Source organism: Schistosoma haematobium, chromosome ZW, assembly GCF_000699445.3.
Source record: "Schistosoma haematobium chromosome ZW, whole genome shotgun sequence".
NCBI classification, from domain to species: domain Eukaryota; kingdom Metazoa; phylum Platyhelminthes; class Trematoda; order Strigeidida; family Schistosomatidae; genus Schistosoma; species Schistosoma haematobium.
Genome location: NC_067195.1, coordinates 61096875 through 61119771, shown reverse-complemented (window position 1 = coordinate 61119771; position 22897 = coordinate 61096875). Strand labels below are relative to the sequence as shown.

The 22897-nt window shown below is 30.2% G+C and overlaps 1 protein-coding gene across 1 annotated transcript in view; it reads right to left on the bottom strand.

Annotated features, from left to right (window-relative positions):
- Positions 1–22681, bottom strand: part of MS3_00010444 (uncharacterized protein) — a gene marked incomplete at its 5' end in the record, with an annotated part of 36647 nt that extends 13966 nt beyond the window's left edge. Inside the window, 10 exons of the mRNA XM_051218807.1 lie at positions 831–944; positions 1612–1709; positions 4127–4224; positions 7473–7517; positions 7611–7653; positions 10891–10990; positions 11889–11937; positions 13852–14022; positions 21327–21463; positions 22432–22681. Of these exons, the coding sequence (XP_051072086.1) occupies positions 831–944; positions 1612–1709; positions 4127–4224; positions 7473–7517; positions 7611–7653; positions 10891–10990; positions 11889–11937; positions 13852–14022; positions 21327–21463; positions 22432–22681 (1105 nt within the window). The remainder of the gene's footprint in view (positions 1–830; positions 945–1611; positions 1710–4126; positions 4225–7472; positions 7518–7610; positions 7654–10890; positions 10991–11888; positions 11938–13851; positions 14023–21326; positions 21464–22431) is intronic.
- Positions 22682–22897: the final 216 nt, after the last annotated feature.

The following is a 22897-nucleotide window of genomic DNA, read 5'->3' as shown; positions in this document are numbered from 1 at the left end:
AAAGGACTTCTTGATGCATTGCATCAAACTTGTATACCAATCAGTATTTACATTTCTTGAATTTTGGAATTATCCCGAATCAGATTTAAAGGAAACAAACCACTTTTAAAGCTGACCAGTAAAATCTTTTACACGCATCGAAACTTACTACTGAAAATAAATAATCTCCGTAACATATTTTCTGGAGGCAATTTAGTTTAGTAAATCATGTTATGAATATGAGAGTCATTTACATTATTGTAAATGTGCGTTTTTGCACATAAACGTTTAACTAAAATAATTCTCAACAAAGCACCCCATCATATCATTTACAGATGATTGAGTTTGTTTGATTTTAGTAAATTTCTTTATTAGGGAATTCGGACGATTAAAAGTGGTTGAAATATGTGACCACTGAACTATATTTCAGTATCATAAATGACTTCTACTTGATTACATCGAAAAAACATGCTGTATGCATATTATCCATATCGAATTCCTTTATGTGTTTTGAAAAGCAGATTTCTAGTAAATTGTTCATCTCTCTTTAATAAATTACTTGATGACCTTAATCAAGATATATAGACGGCGCGTAACGTCTTGTTTAAAACTTGCCAAGACAACGATCAATTTTTAGATAAAAAAGCTTTTAAAATTACACAGTTTATACTGGTAATAATTACGAAGAACCCATGGAAAAGTTAGGTTTATCATCAAGAATAACTAACAGTTTTGTTTAAATTTCATCAAGTTGTAATAGAGTAGTTTCAGAAAGAATATACTTCTACATATTTGCATTTACTTATCCATGGTTATAACATCAATTTCCAAAAATATTCTCAGTAATTCACCTGAAACTATACTGCCCATTTCAAAAATGACCCATTCCAAGGTAATCATGAGAACACCTGGCATAGCTAATTTGAACCATCTTCCCCAGTCAAGCCATAGTTCATTTGTCCAACCTAAAATGATGTTACAAGAAAAGTTATGCCATTGAAAGCTCTAGAATTTAGAAATCAAACAAAGTTGACCGGTAGAATGATACTTCAACATTTTGATTTGTAAAAAAACCAATATGGATTTATTCAAAAAATTTGGAAACTTAGTATTGAGTTATTCATTATAGAAAATTAAATAATTATATTGTAGTAAAACAATAGTCTGAAGGACAGCAGGTTTTACATTTGTAAACTAGTACAGAATAAATACTAGTTAAAGACGTTAGTTTACTAGTATTTGTTTTAGCAGGGAAAAATATGTTTGTATTCGAAAATAAGTGGGGTCGATTGTATGATTGATTAAGGCTGAAGAGATAAGTGCTCAAAATCCCACTTATTGATCCACTGTTCCACTGAACAAATATCCAGAAACGGAATAACTAGTTAACAAAATATACCTTTTTATGTAATGAAATTGCACAGATCTAGAAAATAAATATTTAACACACCATAAACGTGGTATTCAACTTTACTAAAAGATCGATTGTTATTGTCATGCACAAACTTATGAGATTAAGGCCAGAATATCAGGCTAATTTGTTGCCCACTATACCAATATCCCATTAAAATAAATATAGACACATTATTTCATAGTTGTAAATATTTAATAAGAATAGAAGAAACAAATTACCTTTCCATGTTAGTCCTGATTGCTGCAACATCAGAATATATGGTAGATAGCAAACACATTGAAATAAATAAGCTGATGATTGAGAAATAGCTGAACCTCTAATGATAGAATGAATTATAACAGTAAATATATCGATTACATTTAAAACTACTTTAGAAAATTTACATTTACACTGTTAGCATAGATTATATAAAAATATTAAGATTTACCGAAATGTGTTTAAGATATAACTTAGGACACTACTTATGATTTACCGGTGAATATAAAAATAGTGTAGGCTTTTGTTTAAGTCTGAAATGTTAAATGTTACCATGTTGTAAGCATATTTTCTTATTTTTAAAGCACCATAATCAGTTGATCGAAACTACGATAATTTAATGAAGATTGATGTTTGCAAAGTAATGTGCTATGAATGTAACTACATCAAAACTACATTGTTAAAACTGGCAATTATTTAATGAACATTGAAAACTTTGGAAATTACGGTAATAGTTACGTATAAGTGCAATTAGTGTAAGCATTCCAGTCCAATAGGAGATCAATCTAGAGTCAAGTAGCTACATAGCAACTTTTCGATTACGATAACATGATAAAACATTGACACTATAGAATGGCTGAAATCGTCACCATCACACGAAGCTTCCACTTTGGTAGCATTGCAAGTCGTCTATGGAGAGGAGCTTAAAGATGTACTACAAGTGAAGCCGATCTCAGTCAAGACTGTTCACTCTCACCCTTTCTCCTTCTTATGGGCGTTGATTAAAATATCAAGACCTCCACACTTAAGGAAAAGCATACGATACAGTGAACACCTTAGAGTTGGAGGATTTAGACTTTATAGATAAACAATCCCTACTATTTCGTGCAAAGCAACAAATGAAGACGAAGTTGGCTCTCATAGAAGTAAGCCCCAAAATACATTAAGAAAAGAACAAGATTCTAAAATACAACACAGCCAGCACCAGTCATGTTGCACATGATTGTGAAGCTCAGGAATAGGTGGAGGCATCATTGATAAACAAGGAGCATCTGGTGCAGATATGAAGGAACAAATTGTGAAAACAAGGATGGAATTCCTACAACCGGAAAACATATGGGACTCAAAACAATTGTCGACCAACATCAACGTCAGACTTTACAATATAAACGTCAAGACAGTTCTATTATACTGATCTGAAACTTGGAAATCTGAAATCTGAGATTTATGTCTTAGTCTGTGGAATATTTAAAATATCTAACTAACCAAGTAAAACTCATATAAGAAGCAATAAATAAGAAACTTTGCTTAAAGTCACGGAAATATGTAACTTGACAAACTTATAGAGAACAGGTTTCCAAGACAAATTTAGTTTGACTAATATTGTAGCAACATCTTGCTAGGGTTGAAGCTATCACGAGTTCACTTAATCTGCCAACGTAAACAAAGACTCAGGGACCAAAGACCAGTAAGCTAGTTAATGATTCGTCCCAGCCCCGCTAACTAGAGGAAGAAGTCCAAGCTTGGGATGGGGGAGTATATTCTGCAAACAGTCAGAAACGAGCGATAACAACAAACACAATTCAAAACGTATATATACAGTACAAAACCGTCCTTGGGGAGAGTTATCAAATAGCATACTAAAAGACTCAACGGACCAATAGCATTTAAGATATTTCTCAGTGGGAGATATGACATGAAGGTGACAAGAGCGCCTTCGTCGCAAAAACGAAGAAATTCCAATTTTCTAAATAAAATTACAAAATTAGGTCCCTCCCCAAGTAAGTTCTGGGGATCTAACGTCCGCAACACATCTTCAGAAGGGCTTGATAAGTTCCAAGCCATTTATTTCAGTGGCATTACCAAGGCCTTTGAGACATCAAAGTCACATCTACTTTCAGACGAATGATGCGCAATTTCCTTAACAAAAACATACTGTCCTTTTAGTCTGTTTAAAATTTTTTAATCATTCCACAATTATTGTCTCATACCAATCTACATATACATGGAAAACTCAAATGAAGTCAAAACATATCTGACGGAAAATATCCATATTTTCAATGTGTAATGCAATTTTTTCTAGACTTTAAGCAGTTGATGAGAATCTGCAAAATAAGTAAGTGTATGCTATTCTGCTTCTTCTTACTCTATCGCTTAATTCAATTTACCTAATAAGCTATGAAAAACCAAGGAGTACTGTAAAATCCTTTAGTCAGCACGTGAAATTTATTATTCGAATATAATCCTATTTGTTCAACAAAGTTTAGATAAGACAGTTTTAAAAAAGAATGTATGAAGCTTAGGAAACTCTATGAATATTACTCGGGTAACATTTTACTACATAATTTAGTAGTTTGTCTGAAATAGATTTGATCTATAACCTTTTTATTTCATTACTATTACATAATCATACATCAAATTTAGATGACAGTTTTCGAGTACTGAAAACGTGAAAATTACAGGACATCGTTATTTATACATGTAAACATACATACATTGTTATTTGGCAGAACTTTTAAAAACATTATAATAACTTACATTATTCCAATTTTGAAAACAAATAGAAGAATATAATGCAGAGATGCATTGAAACAGTTTGTTAGAATCCCGATTGCCAAAGGAATATATACACGATTCTATAATTAACAGTTAATCATACATCTGAATTTAGACTAAGTTAGATATGATTATTTTGATAAATATAATTAGATAAAAACGAAAGTAGATCTTCATATAATTGTGTAAAAATAAGAAGTGAAATTATATCTTATCTACAGTGAAAGAAAGGCTTTTTATATTGATTTCTAGTTCCTGTAACATAACTACTATAGAAGTTTACTATTTGTTATGAGTTTTGGACTATTTCAGTGTGAATAAGGTACAAGCTATGTTGTATTGTCATTACGTAAATTATAAGCCTATGGATTTTTTTCTATTTTAAACAAGTGAAATAATTCACTGATAACTATCGGCTTTTGTACATAAATCGGTATAAATAAGATTAAGTCATTAAGTCAAATGAAATCACATTTTTAACTAGGATGATGAGTCTGTAACTGTTCATCATGAAAAACAATTGACGTCAAGAACCAATTTTAACTACGAAAACATTAGAGACTAGAGAACATGAACATTAAGTCATGTATCGAATAAAATTAAAAATATGAACCATTGGATCCCTATCCCGTATTTTGAAAATAATCAATAGAAGTCTTTGACTGCCCAATGCTGAAAACTATCTTTAATATTTTTGACAAAGTTTTTGAACTTATATGAATTATTGATTTAATCAGGATATAATTTGCTTTTTCAACGTTCGTCAATTTACATATTCACATTTAGTCAAAGTTTAACTCAGAAACTATTTCGAACTCTTTAAGGTATAAGACCTGAAAGGAACTAGTAAATTTTCAAACAGATATCAAAAGTTCATATTAACCATTGATGCACATCTGAATAATGTTCATAACACTTTGATGTGAACTGAAAAAACAAAGAAGCTATGATGAACAACGAAAGCTATTTTTAGGAACGTTATTTCACTTAATTCAATGTTTGTAAAACACTAACATTTATTTTTGTTCCTAGTCTATTCTACAAGCCATAAGCTTTCGTTTGATGTATGATTCACTGCTATGCACTTTTTTGTTTCCAAAGTTAAACTAGTCAGCCTATCTTGTCAAGGTCTTAATCTAGACTGAGACAAGTTATCTTCTGTATATTAGTGAGTAGATAGATCAAGGAAGTAAAAAACTTTATCTTGTGAAAGTTTATCACAATTACTGATTATCACAATGATTCTGAATTGGTTAAAAAAATCAACAAATTTTGAAATGTTAATTAGATTGATACATCTTTAGAATCCCTTTTCATTAAATAAGTTGTTTCTTAACAATACCTAAGTGACTAGTTACCAAAGTTGAATCTTTTTGTATCCCAATGATATAGGCAGCCAGCTTGAATATCTAGGCTACCTGTTTCTGCAATCTAGATAATTCAAAAAGTTATCTGTCTTTTGTTTGTTTCAACAGATCATTATGTCAATTAATTAAACAATTTATTCAGTCAGTATGGAGCACAATCAGAGACATCATGGTTACTGGCAATATACATAGAAAAGAATACACATTATTCAGATGTCGATCATTGAACTGCTAACATCTAATTGGCGATCACTCAGTATTTATCGTCAGGATCGATCAAGAAATAAGGAACGGAAACTCGTTAAAATAGTTTTTGCCAAAATATATAATATTGAATAAAGCTAATAATAATAATGTACAAGTGAAAGTTGAACACTACTTCAAGTCTTATGTTCTTTCACCTTACCCTTGTAAAACACATATATTACTTGTAGTTGTTGTATTATTGGGAAATCTCTGAAAAGCTAATGTCGATCAGTAAGAGACAACCGGTTTTAATTTTAACCTCATCAACTGACCAAATATAACTATTTTCGTAATATACAGAATTTATCCATACTACACAAGGTTTGTGGATTTTTCAAGTGCTTATGAGATAACGCTTGATCGTTGTAAAGAAAAAAGCCTTCGAGTCTTTCTTTCATCTTTATGACGATAATAATGTCATGAAATATTCTTTTCTCTTAATTTTTCTCCGTACTTTTCAACCTGAAGATGTTTCCAGGGTCATTTTATTCAACTATTTTGATGCTCCTAGCATAGAGAAAAAATATTCATTACTATCTTCTGATCACACTCATTCTATTTCGTCTGTTTCGTATCGACTGCTTATAACTTGAAATTATTTCAGAATTATATTTACAAAATGGATTCAATTGCTTACCTGAAAAAGTTTAGTTGGGTGTTGCTAGACTATGATCTTATGTATATGTTACAGCAATTTTCGAAATGATATTCTACAACTGTTCTCAGGATTTTGTAGTTTACGTCAAACGCTAACTGTATTAAGACGACCATTTAAAACCAGAAGGCACTGAATATTTTTGTTGTTCTAGTAAGAGGCGTTTCAGGTATGTACATCAACTATCCCTCCGAAACTCGAACTTAATCTATTCAGACCTGGCAGTGATTGCTTAAACTTCATACAATTAAGTTAGAATACATTGGTTTACATACCTAGCTTCAGTCAGTCTCTTATGGGTTGCTACTTAGCTCTCAGGAAAGCTAAACTCTGTTGATTATTGCTTTTCACTAGAAGTAAGGGAATCATCTCTTGTAATCAGTCACTAATGATGATATATCTTTTGATTACTTAAAACTTGTAAACGATTTGAAACAAACCACACTTTTTTATTTCAGTTATAAAAATTTTAATTAAATATTACACCTCGAAGTCTTAATGGAAATCATAAATTCAACTAACGTTATTGTCGTCTTATCATAAAAGTTTTCAAAGCTGATAAAATGGATAAAGCTGAACTTTAATTTACTCAATTCTCATTATATGAGTTGTGAAGATTATTAAGTTTTTAATTGGGATCATGAACTGATTGATTTTGGACAACCATTAAAAGCCTGGAAGCACTGGATGGCCATTTCGTCCTATTGTGAAACTCCTCAGCAGTGTGCATTCACGATCACGCTCGCGGGATTGGAACCCAGGGCCTTAAGTCTTGCGTGCGAACGCCTAACCTACTGGACCACTGAGCCGGTATCCAATGGTGTTAATATCTAACCCAATTCTCATTCCTTATTATTTAGAAACAGCAAAAAACATCTTTGGAAAAGGAATGAAAACGTTTGTATGTTATCATTTTATGTCGACTATTTAATCAAATCCAATTTTGGGTTATTTTAACTAGTCGTTCTTAAACCTTTATACTTCACATTTAACAAAATTTCTTATATTCACTTCTAATAATGTAATCATTTAATATTATTAAAAATAAAGTTAAACTTACTTGAGTTTGAACGTATTTTGTTAAAATCTGACCTATTGCAGCAAACTTGAAGAAAGAGTCAAAAAATAAATCGATTATGTAATTCATTGTTGGAATAAAGCATAGATATACATATATTTATGTTTAATTAAGACTTACATACAATCCTGGTATCATAAATAATAAATATTCAGAAGCTTTCCTGAAACATAATTGAAACAAGAAGTAAATGATAGTTACAAATACAAACTATTTAATCTAGACAAAATAGTATTATACGTGTGTGAACAATGGAGTGGGCTTTTTTATTATCTTAATACTTGATTAATTTATGTAGATGAATGAAATTACGAGACAAATATTAAGTAGACTGCAACGAATAAATGTGTCCTTCAGATTTATTCAAGAATTTTATAAACTGAAACGTATCAGTTTTCTGATAGGTAAAATGGACTGGACACTATTGACTCAACCTCATTGAGTAGATAACTTTCCTAACTGTCCTCCCCTTCAGTTTCAGCAAATTAGTTCGTCCTATGGAAATAGTGATTTTTTTGGTCTTCAGGAATTTCTGGTCGATAAAGTTGTTCACGGTTTTTTACATTGCATACTAAATGCATTAAGGCAACTTAGTATCCAGATATATCATACATGATCTCAATTAAAAACCCCTTAATCATCACAGCCCTATACTAAAAACCTCCTTGTCAGATGCTGTCTCGGTTGAAAGTGATGTCTTACAAGGTAGTTTCCTAGGTCCTTTGCTCATTTTAGTTTATATAAATGATGTTTACAATTGCTTCTCTGTGTGCAAACCTATTCTATATGCAGATAAACTTAATGTGCTGCATTCATTTTCTCCTCACGAGCTGAAATCTATACGAAATTGCATTAGCATCAGTGTCAAAAAGGTAGCCCAGTAGTACTAAAAGTGGCACTTGAAACACGGTTAAATGTGGATGAATATAGTTTCGTAATACTTCACCCAACTTATGAATGGTAAGGTGTTATCCAAGTTACATACAGTAAGTCCATCTGCTCTTCATAGAACAGGTCTCGCAACAGACCTACAAGTCTCAATATCTTCAGGGTTGCATAGTTTGTAACCTCTATATCAGAGTCACTCGTTTTAATACACAAAGTTCGCATTTGACGTCTGCCAGAATAATGCACGTTTATTCTTAAGTGTCAAGATGAACAATAAACTAAGGCTGGAATCCATTCATAGACGATTTACAGATCGCATTCTTGGGACTGATTTCACCTTAGATTATAAGTCCGGATGTAATAACCCTGGACTCAACCCTTTATGGAAGAGGAAGCCTAAACCACATTTGATCGTTTTCTTCAAAATACCTAATTAACTGTCTTTTACATTCACTGGAGCAATTCAATATGTAGAAACTACTAGTTGTGCTATCTGTAACTGATTGTCATTGGTGAATCAATCTCATACTAAATCTTTCCAAATGAATTGCTTTACCAGTAAATTTTCCAAACTTAGGGATACTTTATCACAATCTGTCCGTGAAACAAAATCACTCTCATCCTTTGTTTACTGCACTGATGTTTACTTCTCCTCTGAAATTCCTCAAATGTGCTTATACCTGTAAGTATATCTCATTCCATAAGTGAGATAATAGGAACTTTAAATGCTTAATCAATTTCACTATTGAGCCTACTAAATAAACCTACCTACCTGCTGTTATTTTACATTGACATCTTCCCTGTCAATACTAACGAATTTAAGTAATATTTAACACAAACATTATATCATAAAATAAACTGACTAATGCATTACTGTAGACCTGACTGACTTATCGTCGTAATTATTGTTTTTGCTGTTTCTTGCTCGCTGCTTCCATTTTATTTCCTATAGTTTCAGATAATAATCAACCCTTAATGTACCGTTCATATATCAACAGAATGTCCACTTAAAAAGAATTAAAAGTTCCCCAATGATGCCGGTTATTGCTAGAATACGTATGAAAAACATACTACCTAAAATGTTTTTGAAGTAGAACACTTCAAACAATCTAATATTACATTGTTTTTCACATTCAGTATTACTATCTATATCAAGTTGATCATGCCTATAAACTGACATGAACACTGTAATTATTGTTTCCAGAATATATTATATTATGATTGTTATTTGTATGTTTTTATGTGAAATTAGATTAGAAAGTGTTAAAAATAAATTTGTCCAGAAGGATTCCTTTGTTGAATAAATAATTTTATTATTTTGTGTTGTTATTTAGTTGGAAAAGAATTTAGAAGCTTAAAAAAGCTGAACAGTTGTTTATCTTACTTTAAAATTATGAACACTGGTTAAGAGTCCAAAACTAAGTTTGGAATAACTGATAAATACTCCTTGATTTTCTGCAATCCATCGGCCGATATTAGTCTATGATAAAAGATCTCTGAAATTTCCATATCTAGTGTGATGAATATACCATTCAACGTCCAGGGAAGATTTTTAGAAATGTTTATTTCACTATGCATAACAGTCTGGTCTATGTGTTCACAAGAGGCAATATCCTATCCGTTATCTAACCATGGTTTTAACAGTCCATTCTTATTTTTTAGGTTGCTTTTGAACCAAATCAAATCTGTCTTCTGTAAGTTATTTCCATTTTCGTCATCTCCTGACTATAAAATAACTTTGATCAACATTTGATATTTTTGTTAACTCTTGCTATCTTTTTTAAAAATGTAACAATTTTCTACTTTATTGTAGACTTCTATGTATAAAATCCTTATAAGTACAATTACACAGCTTTGGTTAGTGACATCATAGACAATAAAATATTCTTCACTGAATTATCTTTGTATTGAAGCTAAACAGAACTCTATTTGTTACAAAAAAATGTACGTTTTAGTACAGTTCATAACGGTTGTACAGTTCAGTCTTTAATTTATGTGTAAATTTGTTGTAGTGTATCATAGACTATTATTCATTGAAACAATGACATATGCCAGGTCATTAAACGTTCAAAATCCAATTTTTTCTACTCATTATAATGATAAAAATATGTTATTTCATTATTATTTAAATAATATAACTAATGCTCAATGTATTTGGAATTTAATGATTGCATTCATCAGTTAATTGAAACTAAACCACTATGGAAAACATGGAAGCACTGGATAGCCATTTCGTCCTAGTATGGAAGTCCTTAGCACTGCTCATCTACGATTATCAAGCCTAATTTCAGTAAAAATATTTACTAATTTAATCTCTAGTTGTAAACTGAATTTTATTGTTTTAACTATGAACACTTTCATGAATTGTTTATCCTTTACTCAAGGTATTATTGTCAAACAGAAAAGAGTAACCAGTGGTAAGAATGTCTATTTATATTGAATTTTTTAAAGTTATAATTTTAAATCGAAATATATATTATGTTTGAAAAATATTAGATTTATTAAAACTTACTTAGCCATTAAAGGATTTTGTTTCAATCCCAATAGTATAGGTTCAATGCATAAATATAATGACCAACAAGGCATACACATTATAAATGAGATTACAATAGCTAAATATATGATTGTTTTTCAAAAAAAAATACAAAAATTATTAATAGAATCATTAAAATAATTTTAATAATTGTGTAGATAAATTTCATCAAATTTCCACGCCACCATGGGAATTATTGACTTAGTGGGTGACTGATTTTTACACTGGATACGAGATTATAAAGGTTTTATACCTCGTAGGTTGGTCGATGCATCCTGGTAGTTATTCTTAAACTTAGTCAATGGGCTTGTCCATTCGCCCTGGGTTTTTACTCCTCCTAATACTGATATTAATTTGTAACGAAAAGTAATCTTGGAAAATCACTTGGTGCAATGGATTTCTGGAATTAATGATTGTTAACAGTTATCAAGAACTTTTAAATATCAAATAGGAGTTAGACTAAATAATCGAATGTTAAACAGTAAAGCAAGATAACATAGACAAAATGAGTGTGAAAGGGAATTCTTTCAAAAGATTCATCTCATTGGTTCTAATACACTTATGGTTTCAGTTGAATTTAAATACTTCGCTGATTAACTACTTGGTAACATGGATTATTAAACACTGAGTCAGTCATTTATACATTTTCGGTGCTATTATAAGACATATGTTTCGCCTTTTGAGGCGAGTGAATAAAAGTTGAAAGACTGGATCCCAAAAATATCCTAATTTCTGTCTAATATTACCATTTTTTAATTAAGAGTTCATTGAGATATTTTCATAAAATAATGTATTCAAAATTAATCAACAGCTTTGAATATGCATAAAAAATATTTGGTCACAACTTCATAAGTACTAGTCACTTTTGGAAGAAACAACAAGTTAAACCTAATATGACAGTTCTATCAACTATTTGAAAATCGATGGCGACTAATGTAATGTAGTAATGATTTATAATGAATACCACCGTAACTTACCACGTTGTAAATGAACGCCCATTAATCCTTTATTTGAACTGCCAAATATCTAAACACATGAAAATCAATCATAACGAAGATAAATTCACCAAAATATTAACATATTGAAAGACATTTGTATTTTATACTTTATAGCTTTATTCTCAGTATGATCTTAGGCATATACTATGCTTATACGTGTACTATATTACCAACAGTCAATCTTATGTGCTTCATAACGTATAGGAAATTCATTGAAATTGGTCAAAAGTAGTTTAGATTATTTCTCCCATTGTTATGATGTCAATTCTACTGTCAATCATAAAACCATGGACTGGAGATAGATACAGTTTATTTAACTTAATGATAATCAAATGTTTTACGTTTTTGATTGAAATCATGGATCGAGGAATGTTGGACCATCGTTGAAGACCTGGAAGCACTGGATGGCCACTTCGTCCTAATATAGGAGTCCTCAGCAGTGCTCTTCTACGGTTCCGCACATGGGATTCGGACATAGGGCCTTCGGCCTCGGCCGTGAACACTTAACTTCTCGACCACTGATCCGGCACTCGACGGTGATAATATCTAACTTCAGCCAATCCACGAAATTGCCTAAACATCTTCCATTGGAAGCTGGTTTATTCTCTCTCACAGTAGGCTGTTTCTGATGGTATCCGGCGAATGGATGTTGAGTATCTTGCGTAGAAAACTATTTATAAATACTTGTACCTTCTTGATGATCGTTGTAGTAGTTCTCCAAGTTTCATCTCCGTAAAGTAGAATTAACTGTCTTGACGTTGGTATTGAAGATTGTGACTTTGATATTGGTTGACAGTTGTTTTGAGTTCCATATGTACATCAATTTTAAGAATGCAGCCCTTGCTTTGTCAATTCGACTTTACGTCTGCATCTGATCCTCCGTGTTCATCGATGCTAACAACCAGAGCAACAATTTTTATAGGTACATGGAACGTCCGGGCAATGTGTGAGATCGGGAAGACCAGTCAAACAGCAACGGAAATGAGGAGATACGAATCGGTAGTACTGGGAATCAGCGGAAACCATTGGACCTAAGTTGGGCAACAAAGGCTAGATACGGGAGAGACGCTGCTCCACTCTGGTCATGAAGAGGAAAATGCTCCACACACTCATGGAGTTGCTCTAATGCTGTCTAAAGTGGCACGAAATGCACTTGTAGGATGGGAATCTCACGGGTCCAGAATCATGAAAGCATCATTCAAAACAAAGAAGGAGGGAATTACAATGAATGTTATCCAGGGAATGAATTCACCGTAAACTAATTCTTAGCTGAACGAATATTTTCTTATTTTTATGTTTGTATCACAAACAAAAAGTAAACAATTTAAATCAAACAATACGGATCCATCAGTTTACATTTTGTACAGGATAAATTTAACATACAGAATTCAAAATTGTCTGAAAATATAAACTTAAGTTCATAGTAGTCACGATAAGAATTGATATCATACATCAACATAGGGATTGTCAGCTATAAACTTAAATATATAATAGTCCTATTAGTTCAGTATAACCTAAGATCAAATGTAAAACTTTTATCCGTACATATTCTAATCGACTATGTATAATTGTTTGTTGGTAAATGTTTTTAATATCAAACCAGTGTATGAAGTACATATTCAAATATTTCATATAATTTATGACTATTCAATAATATTGTTAGATTATTTCAATCCTATTTAATTATTACCTACTGTAGACTATTTTGTAAACAACTAAGTCACTAGTATATAAAGATGATATCGATTTTCCCTTGATAATTGGTTTTGATCATCAGTTTTAGCTTTTCCTATGTATTTTTTCATCGGAGTTATCAACTAATGTATTAAATAAGAACGTAATTATCTTCAAGTCATTACTGTAAAATTCTTATGTGATTATATTCTTGTAATCTTTGGGATAATAAATAAACGTAACAATTTATAACGAAGATTAAATTTACCTGTGAAAATAAGGTGTCAACTGCCGTTAATAGACCAGTTATGACAGCTAAGCCAGCGACATTGAATACAGAATTTGCTAAACCGACAGTGGCAAGTGCAGTTTTTCCAAGTTGACCACAGAATATAAGACCCATAGGGCCAGATAAAAAGGCTACCAAAGATGTCATGGTCTTCAATAATTAGTTAAGAAAGTAATTTTAAACAAATAGAATTATTTCCAGGAATATAACCAGAAATATAAACATTTCAATCAAAAATAAGTGATTACCGCAAATTATAGCTTGAAACAGAAAAAATTAAATCGACTTCAAATAATTTATGAAGTATCTCTGTTCTGCATTATCATGATTTGATATAGTTTCAAGCTGCAACCTACATTTCTAACTTCTAATGCTTATTTGCATCTTGTTCAATGAATCAGTTAACGGAAATCATTCAGATCATTCAAATACATACTATAGATGATAAAGACGAAATTCAAAATCTCTGTTTTAGATTTTGTTTTTTCCTTGGAATTAATAATCTACAATGATATTCAGTGTATTTAATATTTTCCAATGTTAATTCTGAAATCTTTCCCAAAATATGATCACTTTGATTCAAAACTATAAGTGATTAGATTATTTTTATTGGACTAAAAATGATTGTGATTATTTTAATAGTATAATTATAATAGGGATTTTTATGACAACGATAGATAACTTTTGAAATGAATGCTTTTAAGTGATGGTTGACATTTTATTACTTAACAGGATGTTCTAAAATGAATTGACTTTATTTCTATATATGTAGTGGTTATCATGAGTGCAGTTCAATAGCACATACTTAACTGGCTAATAACGGAAAAATTAAAGCATGATCATATAATAACTTGGTTTATTTCTGTTCATATACCCACCATTCAACTAATTGTCTTTCACAGATATATTTAACATTTAACACTTGTGTATACGTGATTAATATTATCTTTCACAGGTTGAAATCATGAGTCAATTACTGCTAGACCACCATGGAAAACCTGGGAGCACCGGACGGCTGTTTCGTCCTAATATGTGACTCCTCAGCAGTGCGCATCCAACCTGTGAAATTTCTAAAAATCTCCACAAAACCCATTCTGATAATATCATCTTTGTAGGTTTTTAAAAGTTTTACTCTGTATCAATAATTTAGATTCAGTCAAGGATAAAAACCTTTTTTTAGTTTTCAAGCAAATGTACAGTTTTAATGGCATTTATTAGTTTTTGCGAAGTCATTAAATGTTCGACTGACTTTCTTCATTATGTTTCAAAGTAGACATTATTATTATTATTTAAAGCAACAAGTCCCTTTGATAAATTTCGATAGTGCGATAAGAAGAGAAAAAGATTATCAGAACTATGTGATATATTAGTATAATGCATCAATCTCATGACCTGTTTCAAAAGATTGATCTTAACTCGCTTTTGTGGTGTTGTACAAAAGTGTAACAGGACGTATACTAAGGTTTATTGAAGCCTTAGTCCTACGAAAATTCAAACCCCCTTTGTGTATTCAAAAACAGTTTGTACTCACCTTAAACCTACCCTGGTAATATTAACGTATTATCCAGAGTGATGAGATTTCAAATTATTTTCAGATTATTTATTTATTATACTTGTCTCCTCTTACCCTCCATTTCTAGTCTAGTTGACGTTTTATTTTTATATATAAATGTTCTTAACAAGTATGTTATGTGTGATCAAATTGTCCGAAATGTATTGCACTAATATATCACATAGTTCTGATAATCTTCATCTTCGAAATTATTATTTTTATCAAAAAAATGAAAAATATTTTGAGTAATACGTTTTATTAGATGAACTGTATAACCTTAATTCATGTTACTAAGCTTTTTATTTTATTAAATAAAAGAGCTTTTAAAGTGATTAGGTGTTTCGTGAAAACTATACACGTCGTAGTTGATATATTGCAGTTTCTATTATTGTTGTTGTTTTTCTCACACACTTCCTATTGTCATTTCAATTGTTTCTTTCATAAATCTCAACTCTTTCTCGTCATTAAAATGGCGCGGAAATTTATATATTGTACATCTTACATTCGCTCGGCAGTAAAATGATAAATGAATTGGTTTATCTGTTTTTCGAATATTCTGTATTTTCTGAAGACACTTATCAAGCAAGTAGGTTTTGAATAGCTGATAGTTTTTGTAAGTGATTGAATATCGGTTATTTTTACCCAGAGTTCCAATTATCAATGTTTGAACTACTTAAAATATCTTTTCAAAGAGTATCCCACTATTTCACTGAGATTAGATGGAATATGGTTAATAGTGAATTACAGGATGCGCATTTATCCCACTCGAAACTCAACAACTGAATATACCTACATCCCAGAATTCATATTCACTTCGGAACACGAACCCCATACCGTTAGCTCCAAACACCGTCAGATTATCCACCCATTCACCAACGAATAATGATCGAATTCCAGTCAAAATATCATCAACAACAGGACCATGCAAATCATTCCGAATTGAATTAAATTTCGTCAATTGATTATAAGGTAAAAATGTTCAACCACTGTTCATCGTTACATACAAATTATGATTATAATCAAAGTATTAGATAATTCAAAATAAACACTTGAATTAATAAGATATTTGAGTAGTTTGGACGTAGTACTGTGAGTAATTGAAAGTTAACATGATGACCATTCGTTCAATTTATTTAGAGTGTAGGATCAAGGGTATTGAAAGGATGATATTATCAATGATCATTCAAGATTAAACTTATAAAAACTAGTTTTATGTAGGACGAATAAAATCAAAGAATAAAACTCATTAGATTTATTACAACTTTGCCACGTGGCCTGTACTAAGATTCCTACAATAAAGAGTCTGTTAAACATAAGTTCTCGAAGTACTTAATATTCTTCAATAAACGTTTAAATGTTTGTCTAATAACAAGTTTAGTTATGGAAAACTTGTTTATGTATTGCCTATGCTTATGTAATATAAAGGTAAACAAAGTAATTATATTTGTGTTTTTTTTTGGCATAAATAATCATTTTGAACTTTTCATTGTCAATATACTTAATCCTGGATGATATTTAAGTGAAGCAAGTTTGCTAATTACCATAAATTATATTATTTATTTTATTGAATAAGATAATAATAGAAATAAAATCAATACTATAATCATTAATAATGATGCCTTAATCAGTACAAAAAATATAACTAATTTTATTGTCATTATAATGATAAATAAGTTTATGTTCACTTTGTAGATCACGTTATGTATATTCTAAACTCTTTGTTTCTTTCTAGATTCTTCTTACTAGAACATTCGAAAAGTATGTCAAAAGAAAACCACTAAGTAATGAATGTCATTTTTCATTCTGTTCTATTTTAGGTGAATGTAAACTGTTTGTTAATTAGATTTAAACAATCCATTAAAAAGGTGAGGTTTATTATAACTATATGATTTATTATGTAAATGTATTTTGAACAATCTGATAGATTATCCGATTGTAAAAATATTTATGACTGAAAAATAAAATGTCAGTTAGGCCAATTTGGAAGATAGAAGAAAACAATGATCATAAAAAAATATGAGGGTCATAACACACTAAATAACAAATTAATATTATTAGGATTAGGTTTAAAGTAAAACCGAACTGCTTTTGAGAATAAAAAGAGTGGATAGGTAAAGCTTTGATAAATCCTACTGAACGACCCTGGAGCCATTCATAAAATATAACATCAGGTGATTGGATATTAATCTTATGATCGTTCTCAACAAAAGGTTTCTTAATGGAGGAAGATGTTGAAAGAACTGAATGAATTTAATCAATATTTATGTGATCTGATTGTTCGCAAAAATTCGTTTTCTCATTAAATTAGTAAAATCGATAAAAATTGTTCGAATAATAGTTTCAAGTAGACTAACTGTTTTAATGTTATAGAGTTACTTCATTCACGTTAAGTTTACCGTTTAATGTCAATGTTTAATTTATGTTTTGAATTACTGAATTTTTAAACGATAACAAAACTGACATTAAGTGATGGTTAATTTCAAAACGTTACATATACCTATTGATATTGTTTATATAAACAGCTCTTCAAGTATGCGATATTACTTGGCATAATATAGTTTTGTATCATCTTAAGTAAACTGTTTTATCAGAAAACTTCATGAATTAGTTTTGAACCAGAAAAGGATTGAATGAATAAAATGTCTTTCATTGCTATTAAGCTTTGATAGTAAATTGTACATTTTATCCAAAATCAGATATCTTTGATGAATATGGTATTTCAGTACTCATTGTTTAGTATATACATGGGAGTCAGTCATGAATTTTGGGAATATTGATTTAAGCCTAATTACTCTTAAAATATATCATTAGTAGTATTACGAAATTATATATAAGAAATTAGATAAACAATACTATTAGTATAGTAAAATCGAAATAATAAAATACATAGTAGGATGAGAAAAATAACTGGATTATTGTCATAGTAATAATTTTAGTAATATGATGATTCAACGAAATGTTCGGAGTCTGGAATACGGTCAACTATAATTATTCATTAAATTCAGATATTAAAATTTTTGCATAAAATATTACTAAATAACCAAATGGATTTCCTAAAATCATTTCGTTTCTTAACGTAATTGTCATAAAATGACTTGCGAACGCTTGAAAGTATATACTATTTTAGCATCAAAATTAACCGTCGTAGTGAGCATTTGAACAATTTTATTTATTAATTAATGTCATATACAGCGATAAAATGTAAAACGACAAACAAATAGTACTATGCCAAATGTTCTTTTTAGACTTTAGAATGCATTTTTGTCACTAGTATTAAAACAAAGTTAGTGATTCCTAAAGGTCATGGTTGTTTATGTTCAAAGTTTATTGCATAAAAAAACATACGTTTAAACAAATTCTTTGATTTCTTTGCACTCACCAAAGAGGCTGATCAATTGCATTCCTAAACATTTATGGAAAGATTCAAGCACCTAATACAAAGTGAATTAATCTTCACCTCATTATACGAGATGATGGCTATCTGGACTCAGTAGATATGTGGATAACGCTACGACGTTTGAAGCGACTTTCAGAGTGATCATCAACTCTGAGATGCAGATACATCCAGCCGAAGAGTCCGAAATAGGACTAGATTTCAGTACTAATCACGATCATCTCAGCTTATAACTCTCTTAAACGTTTATTTAGATTAATTAGTAACATAATCAAGTAATCTGTCAATGTTCAAACGTTTGTATATGTTTTTATAGACCATTAATGCTTTGAAATTTATGAGTTTAACATTACAAGTAAACCGTTCGTAGTTTTTGTCTGACTGAAAAGAGCGTCTTAAGTTTGTTAATTAAATATACCTTCCAAGTAGATTTTTCTATTTCTAGTAGTTTTTAATACAGATACCATAAAATTTATTGAGGATTCAGCATTATACTATTAGTGTAGTGAAAGAATACCGAATAACAGGATGAAGCGGTTGAAGAGGATTATCGCAGCTTAATGATATATTTTAGCACGTACTGACGATACCTCTTGAATTAACAAGAACCATCGAACAATGGTTCTTTGTTCATTTGATACTTCCCAAAAGTGAGCACTTATAATTCTGAGACGAGACAACATCAGAACGTTTGTATCTTGCAGTGTCTCTTATTAAGACTTCGTGAACCCACCCCAACCAGTTAAAGCTTCACTGGTGTTACGTGTATGATGCTTTTATAGAGTCGAAGAAAAATTATAGAAATGTCAATCTGGTTAATATATTTAACAACGTTCATCCATCAATTAAATTTACTGTAGATTAAGAATAAAACAAAAGAATCTCGTTTGTAGATGTCCTGCTTTTAAAAAGGTATGCGCATAGAAAATTTTCAAATGGTCAATGGACCTGTTTTTGCAGCAATTCGCCATTTAAATTAACTTGGTTTGACGACATCCCTCATATGCTTGACAAGAATGGATATTCAACTGAATTCATCAATCAGCACATGAACCAAATGAAAATAAAGCTAATGTTAAAGACTTTTCAAGAAGTGACTATTCTTGAAATTACAGTACGATGCTGTTTGTAAGATATTATCACACATGTAAAGAATGACACCATAGAAGAAATTCACCGAAGCCAAAATTAATATAATATTTAACAGTAATCCAAATATCATATGACCATAAATAAAAACAGGCTACATGAATTCGACACTTTTATATGCTTATCAATTCAACTGCTTTTGTGGAACCAGTCAACTGTTTACAAATATTTACTTGGATTATTATAACCGTCTTGATTTTTCTTTTCATTACTTAGTTAAACATTCATGATTGGCTGTAAAATTCTAATGGTATTATGTGACAAAATCACTCGATTGATATCACGTTGCAATTGTAAGACAATATAATTTTGGACCATAAAGAAAAAAATAGTTGAAAATAAATATTTCTTAACTCTGTTTGTTTCTCAATGACTTTGTTTATCTATATGACCAATATGTATGTTTCTATGAAGTCTATCTAATTCTGTCAAGATTTATTTGTCTCCAACAGAGAAAGCTTTTATTATGAGATAAAGTCTAATCTTTGTATATAAAAACCAATATTACTTCTTTGTACTTACCTTTGCCTTAACTCATCATTGCTTTTATTTTAGACAATTTCGCCCTAAATATTCCCCTTTCTCCTTAATTATTTCTCATGAATTTGCCAATATACTTTCATACATACCCGTGACACTTTTAATTGTTGATATCATGAACTAGTTATATACGTAGCTCAGTTTATTTCAATTTATATTATTCAGTAAAAAAGATTTTCTATCTTATTAATAAACTCATTTCAATATCAGTCTATATTACAGTATTACAGTTAAACCGTAATCGAAAACAATACAGAAGTACCAAAAACTGTAAACAGCTGTGTTGTTATGCTTTTTTAAATTAATAAAGCACTAAGATGTGAATTGATGAACTATAATTGTAAACCATAGATGAATTTGGTTATTTTCAATTTGATAATAAATTCGTTAGAAAACGACTTTTTTTGCTGTTTCGCATAAATGTGACCAAGATGTATACAATCACTAATTGTAGTAATCGACACAAATTGTATTAGATAGATGTTAATAAAAATTAATATTACCAATGGTAAAACGAATATTTAAAACCAGAAGGGGTTTATGTGGATATTATAGTAATTTCAATGGTTGAAATCATGAGTCGATTGAAGCTAGACCACCATGTGAAACCTGGAAGCACTAGATGACGTTCGCGCGGGAAACCGATAGGTGGTTGTGCCGAATCTTGCAAGAAGGGATAGCGGACGCACACTGCTGAGGAGTCCCATAATAGGACGAAACGGCCGTCCATTGCTTCCAGGTTTTCTATGGTGGTCTAGCTTCAGTTGGCTTATGATCTCGACTACTACAGTATATAAAAGATAATCAGTTTTGACTTACAATTGGTATAGCCAATTGAACAAGTTTTTTAAATTCATAACAGAAACCGAATGGAAAATATTTTCCTATTAGACCAGTGTTAATAATTTCAGGTACTTCAATTCCTTCACAAGTAATTGTAATTTCGTTGTTTTGAACTAGAGAATATTAGAAATTAAATTTAAATGGATAATGCAAAGTTATTGATGATATATTTTATTGAAAGAATAAGGTTTTTTACCTGAAGTATAAAATGTATTAAATATTTGTACATTGGTTTACCTGTATATGTCTTACTACTTTTACAGTAAAGTAAAGATTTTTTGATTTCTAGTTTCTTTTTTTTATTGGATACGATAGTTGATCACTTTTTACTTTCCTTTGTTGGACTTGGACCTGTATCAATTAGTGTTTCTATAATATTGTGGAATAAATATAATGGGATATAATGATATTAGTGTATTCATTTACTGTCATAACACTTATTGATCAATCCCATGAAGACGTTTTGGAATGATTCATTTGAGTAAACAGTAAGTAGACATAACATGAAGCTGTTTGAAATTCTTGTTATGATTATTAATTAGACATCGCGTTTAATTAAAACATTTAGCCAAGTATTTAAATTCAAATCACTAACAGTCGTATTTTTCTTTTCAACAGTCTGAATAAGAAATGAATTTTACTTCTTGTGTTTTAAACTACCAGAAAATTTGTCAAAACTTTAAGACATTTATATATCTTTACAAAAATCTGGTTTCATATCCTCTAGCCATTGATTAACTAATCAAGTAGGTGATATGTCTGCTGCATTAAGATTTCATTCACTTATCTTGTTTATTAACAAAGATAGAAATAAGCAAAAAAATTAACTCTTTTAAGAAATATCAGTTAAGTCTAGCAAGTAATCTCATTTTCCTGAGATTGTACACATCCTGAAGATTGTTATCTAATCTTTCGTCTCAATTATGGTAAAAAGTATGTATCTAGTCGTCATACAATATTGTTATGTTTGCACTATTCAATTAATTAAATTAATCTTAGAATGAAGTATAGTAAAAATAATAAAAAAATAGAGGTAATTATATATATATAGTTGAAATTATTCATCGTATATATTACTTACTTGTATTATTCACCGTTTCACTACTATCAGAATTCATGGGTACATAATCAGTGGTCACATTGAAATATTTTTTTCTTTTATTACGTTTCTTTCTAACATTTTGAAAATATTCATTCACATTAATAATGTTTCCATTGAGTTTTGTATTAATACCATTTGTCCCATTATTTACATAATAATCTTGATTCATATAGTCATTTTCTAATAAAACGCATTCTTCTGATTGGGAATGTGAATTGGAAAAATACATGTTGTCTAAAGGGAATTCATTCACGATTGGGTAATGACACTTGAATAAACTCTCTTTTTTTTCTTTATAATGTATACATTTGTGTATGTAGGTATGTTTATATTAGTTTATGGTAATAAATATGTTTTTCTTTGTCCTATGATTCTTTGTCTTTGATAGTTTCTTTAGAGATATTTATTACTGAAGTATATGTTATGGAAATTTATCTAAAACTTC